The following is a 10049-nucleotide window of genomic DNA, read 5'->3' as shown; positions in this document are numbered from 1 at the left end:
TGGGGGGTAGGGGGAGGCTCGGGGGGAGGGAGAACAAGCGGTTCAAATCAGTTCATACCTATTGTGCCTGTAGAATCTTTTTCTTTTCATCGTCGTTTTTCTGGAGAGGCATCATCCGTATCTCAGACTATCATACCTCCAGTTTCAAGGAACTCATACTGCTGTGGAGGATCAAACTCTCCTATTCTTTCCTCTCGGTTGTCACGTGGAAATTCTCAGTCACATCACACAGATGCATCAATTTCTTCTTTGTCTCGGCGTGAAGCAGAGTCGTCGTCTTCTTCCTCCTCCTCTTCGGCTTCGCCTCCTCTTCCTCCTTCAGCTGCAAGTGCTCCTGCGACATTCGATTCAGATACGTGGACTCTCGATAGAAGTCGGAATGCTAAGGGGGGGGGAGGTGCGGGGACGAAGCTGATACGATGTCCTTCTGATGGCGATGGAGGGAATCATCCACGTCAGAGCTTTCCTTCTTCAGACAAAGAAGTACCTCCAACTGTCTCTGCGACCAGCGTTGATAAATCTTCTACAAGTCCCGTGACAGGAGAGAGTTCTGGTCAGTCAGGAGAGAAGAAAGGAAAGGAGAAAGGAACGATAAGTGGAGGATTCTCAAAGAGGTTTGGAGAGGGGGGAGAGGGAGAAGGCCAGAAACATAAAGGAGATGGTCGATCAGGTGTCTCTTCTTCGGACATTTCGGTGATACCTACATCAACCAAAACCAGGGAGGGAGAAGGTGGGACAGTTCAAGGCTCACGAGGAGGTGGTGTACCTACAGAACAGGATCTAGTTTCAGATGGGAGAGGAAAAAGCCGGAAAGGCCTTACTGACGCTGACGGCGACGATGAGGAAGAAGAAGATGTGACTATGACCCCTCCTCCTAGAGACACGACATGGTCTCGCAGATCTTCATTCAAAGATAGAGTTGTTAAAAGCCATTCAGGAGCAGGTGAAGGCTTTGGAGAGAGTAGCATGGACAATTCGAGACTTCCGCCAGAAAAAGAAGAGACTACACGGAGCAGTTCTTTTATCTCAGACTCTCTACCGAAGAAGAGCCATGAGCCAGGAGAAGAAGGAGCAGGAGGGGGAGAACAAGACGGTGACGAGAGAAATGAAGATGAAGAGATGAAGAACAAAAGAAAGAAAGCAATAGAAAGCGCTTACGATAGCTCAAGGGTCTGGCCTCAAGCAGAATGCTACTGGGGGTACTTACGATGTCTCCTCGCTGTTAGCTATCGGGATCGCTTCAACTGCGATGACCTTGAGATGAAAACGGTGGATTCCTGCTGGAATCTTATTCTCCTCGTTCGTGAAGTTATACGGTAAAGCCTTTTTCACACCGATGAAAAAGCCTACGTAGATAGATAGATAGATAGATTTGTTGGGCGGGTAGAGAGAAAGGAGAGGAGGGAGGGAAAAGGCCGGGGACTTGTGTGTGTCTGATCTTTGTGTAGCTAGAGACTTTCTTAGCATGACAGGAGATAAGATGTATGACCCTAGGGGACACTTCTGATACACATCAATTGTGAGGAAGGATCTGAGTAGAACAAACCTAGTGGAGCCGTAGGTATAGATAGACGTTTTCCAGTATGAATGTGCATTCCCAGGCATGTAGACAGTGTCTGTACATAGATCTATGGATGCATCGGTGAACGGTATAGTGAGGGAGCAGGAGAGGACTTTTGTGTTTCTTCTTCATACGTACCTAAGAAATTCATAGGGGAGCGGTCAGAGTGTTGTTTGTCTGTCGAAAATCCCTCTCGGACAATGGTCATGTAAAAGAGATAGGTGTAGCGGTCTAGGAATTGGAGGAAGTCTATTCTTACTCGAGAATCTGTTGTCTTAGTAGAGACGCACTCAGCTACATACCCTCCGGCGTCGACTCTCTGGCAGATGCCTCTGCCGTAGATCACGCGTGGAGCGAGCGAACATGTGTGTGTGTGGTTCTTCTGTTGTTGACTAAAGGGTTTAGGATCAGTGCGAAGATACCTGTAGGTGGGGTGGGCAGAAACAGTGAGTGTTCTATTATCTCTATCTTGGCTCGGTGCGTCTTGCTTTTGCTCAGAACGGGAACTAATTCTTTGGAGACGGCAAGGCGAAGAGACGAGCTTCTTAGTAAACCCTCTTCTTCTTCATCGTCTTCTTCTGGGGCTTCCAAATCATCAGCTGCGACTCCAACCGTCACAGCAGGAGGTGGAGGAGGAGGAAGTGCATGGAGTAGTAGTAGTAGCAGCAGCGGCAATAGTGGTGGTAGTAGTAGTAGTAATACGACAGCTAGTAGCAGTACTCATAGTGCTACTAGTAATAATAGTAATAACAACAGTAGCAGTGGTGGGATCTCTGACATCTCTCCTGCTGGACCTCTTCCGTCTTCTGCAGAGAAGGGAGGCGGAGGAGCAGGATTTCACATTAAGGTTCGTCTGTCAGTATCACGTCTATCTTCTTCTCATTTAGTAGTCACTCTTCCTAACTTGTTTCCTGGAATGGAGAAGATGTCGACTGGCCACGCCAAGCTGTTGAGTAGATTCTTCTTGATCTTTCTTCTGGGTTCCCTTTATTATATCTTTCTCTTGTTTTTCTTTCTTCTCTTAGACCTCGTGTGATATACATGGCGGAATGCTATTTTAACCATTCGTTGATATCGCACATTGAGAGTCGTCTCTGTATCTATGAAAATCTTTCTTAACAATGCCACCACTTTTTATATACGGTACCTCACACTATTGTTCCATAGCGCTTGTGGGTATCAAAGAGAGATCCTTTTGAGGGAAGATAAGTACTGTTCTCCTTGCCTTTCAAAGAGAGGTATATCGTGACGAAGGAGAGGAAAAGGAGCAGGGAGAAATGAATAAGAAGGAAGATCATGGAGGAAGGGAGGGAGGAAGTGCTGTGGGGGTAGTGCGTGTATTGATGGAGTCAAAAGGCTTGCGTGGAAGATCAGGCAACATTCTTTCTTCTCCTAAGTATTGTTTGTCATACACATTCTTCTTCATGACTCTTTTGTCCGAATCGCTATATGCATAGATCGATAGATTCAAATCATGCATGTACCACTTACATTGGAAGCTCTTCTCAGATCAGTTGGTCCGTCGTCTTGTTGGCTGCTAGTAATTCTACTACTATCATAAGGTGCGTAAGCGTTTCCTTAGCCGTCGAGTTCTTTGTCGCTTCTTTTCTCCAAGAATGAAGAACAACAGACACTCGAAGACTATGAGTGGCTGTGTATGTATCGTCCGTCCGTTCTTTAATGATCGACTTCTGCCTGACGATTCTCTCATCGACATCTCCTCTATATCTCTTCATCTTCCTCCTTCCCGTACATGATGCCCATCATTCTTCTTCTTCTTCTTCTGCTTTCTCCTCTGCTCTCCGTTTCTTTCTTTTCTCTTTCCCTCAGTCAAGTAACGACCTTCTGGATGTGTGCATCATTTGCATGCATCCAGTTTTCCTTCAAGCCGTCGCAGAATCTTTAGCTCTGTCTTTCTATCGCCCCGATTTCCATCCTCTTATCTTCCGAAACCAGGAACGGATCTGGCGAGCTTTCGCTGTATTAGGTAAGTAGGCGTCGGTGATCGTCTATGAATGATTCTTTCGCATCTGTGTGAAGCATGAAAGAGAGTTTAAGATTCACGATGATGGTATAAAAGAAGATGGGGTCCTTGTCTCTCCTTTTTTCTCTCCGTCATTGTTCTTCTCTTCAACCTTCACTCCCACCCAGCATAACAAAAAGTCTTTCTTTCTCGTCTAACGGGAAAGAAAGATGACTTCTTCTTTTCTTTTATTCTCATTTTTCTTCTTGATTCTTCTCCAGTTTCACCTCTCTCCGCATGCAAAAAACACAGTCTCTCTCTTTCACCTATCCACTTCGTCTTTCTTCTCTTCTCTTGTTTTTCTCGTACAAAGAGAATGACAACGACCGCATGCGAGCTTTCTTATCTTCCTTTCCTACATGTGTCTGGGTGTACGTACGGCCGTAGTCCTTTTCTTCTTGATCTCTTCTCTACTCACCGTGGCCACTCAGGTAACGACGATATGACGGGGGAGACACGTTTGCAGGAAGAAAGGTGTGGAGAAGCCATGCGTAGTTAGAGATGGATAGTCGAATTCATATACCAGGGAAAAGATATGAAATGGCGAGAGTAGGCATGAACTTCGTCTGATTGGTATAAATGTGCTTAGATCTATGTGTTTGTTTCCTATAGGTCTTTCAGCACCCTATGTTGGATTGACGAAGTACTTACTAGAGTCGCGCCCGTCTGTATCATGTCCTACTCCTGCTACAACTGCTACCTCTACAGCCTATCCCTCATTACCTTTTCCTTCCAGCTCACCTTCGACTGCCTCCACGTCGTTAGCGTCCTCGGATGTGTCCATGGTTTCTTCTCCCGCTCTGCCTGCACCTGGTTCTTCAAGTGTATGTACACCGGGGCCATGTGGTAGTGGGGCTGTCGGTTCTTTTGACACGCCCACTAGTTCACAGCATCAGGCTTCAACAGGAATCAAGAAAGAAGAGAGGGGTGTGTCCTCCTCTTCCAATTGTAGAGGCTTCTTGACTCTGAAAGGAACACCTCACAGTCTTTCTTCTTCTACGTGGAAAGAAACAGAGAAATCCTCGACTGCAAGTACTGTCGACGTCAGTTCACCGGTAGACATGGAACCAAGCCGACTGGGTGAGAGCGACCAAGCTCGTCCTACGGAAGCAACACCACAAGCCCCTTCTTCCTCTGTAGCGTCTAATGTGAATCCTCCCAGTTGTTCTCCTTTCAGACTACCTTGCGGCACTGTTGGAGGAATCACAGGAGACAAGAAGTCTTCGTCATCTGTCCTTACATCCGAGCGCAGAGTGACGACTCTTGCAGTTGGATTTCCACCTTGTCCTCCTGCAGGTGCTGTATGTACACCGTCGACAGGGGGGAGTGGCTGGCCACAGAGAGCGACACAGCACCTAACAGCTGCTGAGTCTGTCCCCTCTCGTGCAAGCGTCAGGCGTCAAGGGGTTTCTACTAGCTCAGGAGAGATTTTTCGTTCCAACTCTATTCCCTGCAAAACTCCGAATGAGGAACAACAGCAACAGCACCAGAAAAGAAGAAAGGGAGGTGGCGGATTGGATATTCCGTTATCGAAGCTCATTGCGTATGCGGCAGGTAGTAGTGTCAGTACAGGGAGTCTTGGGTCCTCAGGTGTCTGTACGCCTTGCGGAGCAACAACCACAACACGCGGGGGAAATGAGATATCTCCACATTTGCTTCAATCTCGTGATACGAACAGCCGCACACCGTTTCCTACTTCTCAACATGTCATAGAAGGAGGCGTAGGAGGAACATCTCATCACCGGACAGGTAGTATGTATTGGAGATCTTTAACAGATCTCACAAGTACCCATTCTTTTGTTTCTGCGTATCTTCCAACGTTTCACAATGAGCTGTATGGGCAGTGTACACAAAGTCTCCAAGGCTTTTTCGATCTCTCTCGAGACCTAGCAGCCGTCGCACAAGCTGTCTCGGCAAGTTCAGCCGATGGGAGCTGTTCTGCTTCAGCGATAGAAGCAGCACTCTCAGCTGCTATCTCTGAATCGACTTCTTCGTTCTCAACTATTGAACCAGACCTCGGGGAGACCTCAAGGAGTATCTGTTCGTCATCTAAGAGATCCGGAGGCTTTGATACTCAAGCAACCTCTCCGTTTTCATCTTCTTCTAGATCTTCTTCTCTTTACGAAGAGAACGCGAATGAAGTCCTTCTTTTTGATCAGAAACAACAGCAGCAACGTTCACGGCATCTGCCGAGATTGAAAGAAAAACTCAAGAAGTTAGCCAGGGATGCTGTAAGTATCTGTTGGCCTCCCTCAGCGGCAAGTCATAGTAGTCCATTATCCTCGTCATCGTCAGTCTCGTCACACTCTCAAGAAGCAAGCCTTTTCTTACCCCCATCATCGGAAGGTTTCTCCGTTCATTCCTACTCCACACCATCGTCTTTATGTAATAGAACGATAAATCATGGAGGAGATCCTCAGTCGATCTCCTCTACCACCTGGTTGTCTTTACCATCCGATTGCTTCTCCGCGATTATCAATGCATTGAACTCAGTATCTTTCGCTTCTTCTTCTGCTCCCATCTCGTCGTCTTCATCTTCCTTCACCTCCTCTTCTTTACAGCAACAGCATGGAGAAATGAGAGGCGGGCATTCCCATCAACATCACCAGCCTACCTCTGGGGGAGGGATAGTCAGAGAACTAGGAGCCGGGATGGAAGGCGTTTCAGGCTCGATGCCATCTTCTTCGCTATTCTCATCAGGAGAAGGAGAACTTCTCTCAGTGAGTACTCTAAGGAAAGGTCATTGTGGAGCAGAGGCGAGTGGATCTGACGGTGGGATAGGTAGAGGAGGAATGCAGCAAGATAGCGTGGAACAAGTCAGGAGTTCTCTAGGTGGTGATAATAGTCATACTCATCATTCTTCTCCTGTGGAAATGAAGAAGATAAGAACGAGTGCTTCTTTCGCTTCTACTTCGTCTTCTCTGCGAACGAGGGGGGGGGGAAGTCGAGTGGAAGATCGTACGGATGATGGTCTCTCAGAGGTGGAAAGAGATAAAACTGAGGCAGTCCCCACGCAAAGTCGCGAGGTGAAAGATGCTGACGCACTTCCTCATGCCTCCGGTCCCCATAGAACGCCATCAGCAGCAGGTGGATCATTTGGAGTTGCTTTGTCTTCAAACAATAATACCTTTCAGGGTCCTACAGGAGGGGGAGGTCGAAGCTCTTCTTCCTCTTCCTCTTTCATCTCCTTTCCTACATCCTCGAAGCCTGAATGCTCACAGACTCCTTATTCTACTCCAACAGCGCCTGTCATGGGAGGAGGTGGAGGAGGAGAGGGAAGTAAAAACAGTAGCAGTACTGGCGCTGGAGGAGGCGGGGGAAATCCGTCGAATCTAAGCGGTGGAGGGACATCGTCGTCGTCCTCATTGTCAGGGGGATCGACTTCACTTGGAGGTCTTGCGGCATTCTGTTCAAGATTTCGTGCAGCTGTAGAGCAGTGTGGAGACGAGGGAATCTGTCAGAGATTGCTTGTCGCAGGAAGGACAGAAGTTGTCTTAGCACGACTGGTAATACAGTCACTGTATTCGGTGGGCGGGATGATTTCAGACAGGCTCTCATCAGCTTGTGGTAGTTGTTTTCACTCACTGCAGTGTGAGTGTACAAGGATATATGGTATTCTTTGTTTCGTTTCGAGTCAGAACCATGTCTATCTATGAAGAGGCGTACAGATGATATGAACAGGTCGATTGTGTTCTTCTTTGACAGCTGTTGCTGTCTTGTCACGGGTTCCTCGCAGTCTATTGTTTTTCTCAGACGTACATCCCTACATACGTCATTCATACATTCATATCCGAGTATATCTATTCTGCTTGTAGCTTTTCTGGATGGTTTCCTCGTATGTGTCACCGTGTACGCCTTCTCCCTCTCCTTGGGAGGGAGAAGCTCTTCTCGGCATCCAACGCGGCGCCGATGGTGTCTCTCTTCTGTTCAGCTTCGTCTCTGTCATTTGCAATGTCGTTCACGCCAGGGCGTAGACGAGAAGACTGCTGAGACGTAGGCGCTGTGCATCTACCATCAAGGTCTCTCTCTGTCTGTTAGCTCGCTCGGGTGGTCCCGCGCGACGACCCTGTCACTCACCTGTGTTTCTTGTGAATCTTATCTGTTGGAATGCTTTGGCTTCTGTCGCTTTGTTAAGCCTCCTTTCTTCCACTCTAACCTCGTCCCTGCTCTCCTCTCCGTCTCTTCCTGTGAGCATCCCTTCTTTGTCAGCTTGGGGGGGGTCTGTAGACGAATAACAACTGCACAACTCGCGTTTTGCCTTTCGAACTATTTCTTTCTTGCTGATATCACGAGATGCGCATCTTGTTGGTGTGTCTTTGAATTTTCTTTTGTCTGCAGATTCTGACATCTCTCCTTCCCCTTACATCAACAATTGAGGCGTTTCGTCCTCTGCATCATAGTATTCTTCGAAGTATATCCCATCAAGCCCATGCTCTTGTTCTACTTTCTTCTTCAACAGAGGAGTTGCTCGACCTCGGCAGACGGGGTAGTGGAAGATCTTGTTCTCAGGATCACAAACTTTCTCTGTCTAAGACAGGTGAGGCAGATCCGGCTTCATTGAGAAGGCCTGTGAAAGAGCAAGAAGAGAGTGGAGAGACAGGAGAGACGCAACCACTCGTGGCCGAGTCTGGAGCCTCAAAAGCTAAAGGGGAAGAAGGAGATTTGTCCGGAAAGCTGTCGAGAAAGAATTCTATTACAGCAGGCGGAGGAGGAGGAGGAGAAGACGGACTAGGAGGGAGGGTCGATGTGTCTCCGTCGTTGTCGTCATCTTCTTCTTTCTCTTCACATGGAAAGAATGCTGTAGCTACACCGCGTGTTGTTTGTGGAGGAGGAAGTGAAGGAGGTGGAGAAGGAGCTGGAGGACAAGGTGGTGCTGGTGGCATAGGGCGACCAAGGGATTTTCTACAGAACCAAGGGCAGTTAGACTGGTTGTTTGCAATGAGTCTGAAGTGTTTTGTGAGACTTGCTGTCACCCCGCAGGGTACCCAGTACGTCGAGGTAAAGAATCATTTTGCTTGCCCATATTATACGAGGGACAGCAAGGAATACAGGCAGTGTTTAAGAGCGCGCAAGGCACACTCGATGCTTTCCTGTCTGCATCGTCTTCATGTGTTTGAAAGGAAATATAGATATATAGATAGATAGATAGATCCTTCTCACTGGATAGATAGGCGTATATCTATACATGTGTGTTTAGGCCGTGAAGGCGTCCAAGCCTTTACAAAGGCCAGATCACCTGGGTGTCGATGGCATTGTGATGGGTATGTGTATGTGTTAATAAGACGGTGCTCCATGGACATATGCCTGCCTCTATGCGTATGAATATATGTGAGAACAGACACATACACGGCTAGTCATATCACACGGCACCGCACGTTCTCAGGAAGCTTTTCTCCTCTTCTTGTTTCCAGTTGCGATCTGGGCAGGTAAGAGAGAATGTCCATTCAAGCTTTTCATTCTCCCTTTTCTACAGAAGCTGACAAGATCCTTCAGTTGAGGGTAGATGTGCATTTCATAGATTAAGTCGCTCCCCCTTCATCGTCATAGAAACAGTTATGACGGCGCTAGATGTTCCTTTCTTTAGATAGCAAGCATGTGGTCGAGAATCCGTCCGCACAGAGGATAAGAGCCGACGTGAAGTACTCTATATCTTTTCGTTCAGGTGAGAGACGCTCTCCTTCATATACTCTTTGCTTCAACACTCTTCCCTCTGACACGTGCTCCTCTTTTGGGTTTCTATTGGCGTGGCAGGCGTTTCTCTATATCTACGGAGAAAGATATAGAGGGAAAAAGGTCTTGTTGTGTGGATTAATAAGAGATTCGATTGATGTTTTCACTGGCAGAGAAGAGAAGAAGTAAATGGTTAGTTGGGAGTATCTGCGACTGTTTTCCATGCTGCTGTGTCAGTTCGAAATAGTGTATATGTGTAGAGGGGAGTGGTGCGTAAAGGTCTGTGTGCTTTCCTCTGATGATGTGTGTACGTCTTAACGCAGGATAATGGCCTTGTTCGTGTAAGTCTGCCTGAGAGTCCTCTGTCAGGGGGAGGAAGTGGAGGAGGAATCGGAGAGACCGCGTTTCTCGCTTCTGCAAGTGGAACGTCTTTACAGCCGAGTGTCTTGATGGAGATCACAAAGATTCTCAATCTCCTTGCTAGTATTGATACCCTCTTTCTTCAGTATTTTGTTGAGCTTCTCAAAGTAAGGCTTAACAACTGAAGTCCACAGGATAAGCGAAGCTTAGACTTCTTTTTCTTTCCCATCCCCTGTTCGTCTCCTTACGACAGCAAGCAGCATGTCTGACATGTATTGTAGTCCTATATCGATACGACGACTGTATTCTGCATTCGATGTATATCTGATGTAACCAGCTGAAAGCGAGTCTACACAGTCTCTTTGTAGACCAGCATACGATACCTGAGTGTTGTTCTCGATCCACTCACGGTCCCTCGCCGTCCCCCCCCCCCCC

General features: G+C 47.5%; 1 protein-coding gene across 1 annotated transcript; it reads left to right on the top strand.

The window, feature by feature from the left end:
* Positions 1 to 33: 33 nt before the first annotated feature.
* On the top strand, positions 34 to 9778 carry CSUI_005089 (uncharacterized protein; the record flags this gene model as incomplete). Its single annotated transcript, XM_068065268.1, has 6 exons — positions 34 to 1316; positions 2060 to 2408; positions 3392 to 3548; positions 4197 to 7090; positions 7923 to 8582; positions 9578 to 9778. Coding segments are annotated over 6 exons (5544 nt in total), but the record flags the coding sequence as incomplete, so codon positions are not given.
* Between the last annotated feature and the right edge of the window lie 271 nt (positions 9779 to 10049).

The sequence above is a fragment of the Cystoisospora suis genome, assembly GCF_002600585.1.
Source record: "Cystoisospora suis strain Wien I chromosome Unknown contig_2438, whole genome shotgun sequence".
Taxonomy (NCBI): domain Eukaryota; phylum Apicomplexa; class Conoidasida; order Eucoccidiorida; family Sarcocystidae; genus Cystoisospora; species Cystoisospora suis.
The sequence above is the reverse complement of the archived record's forward strand: the minus strand, read 5'-3'. Positions and strand labels throughout refer to the sequence as shown.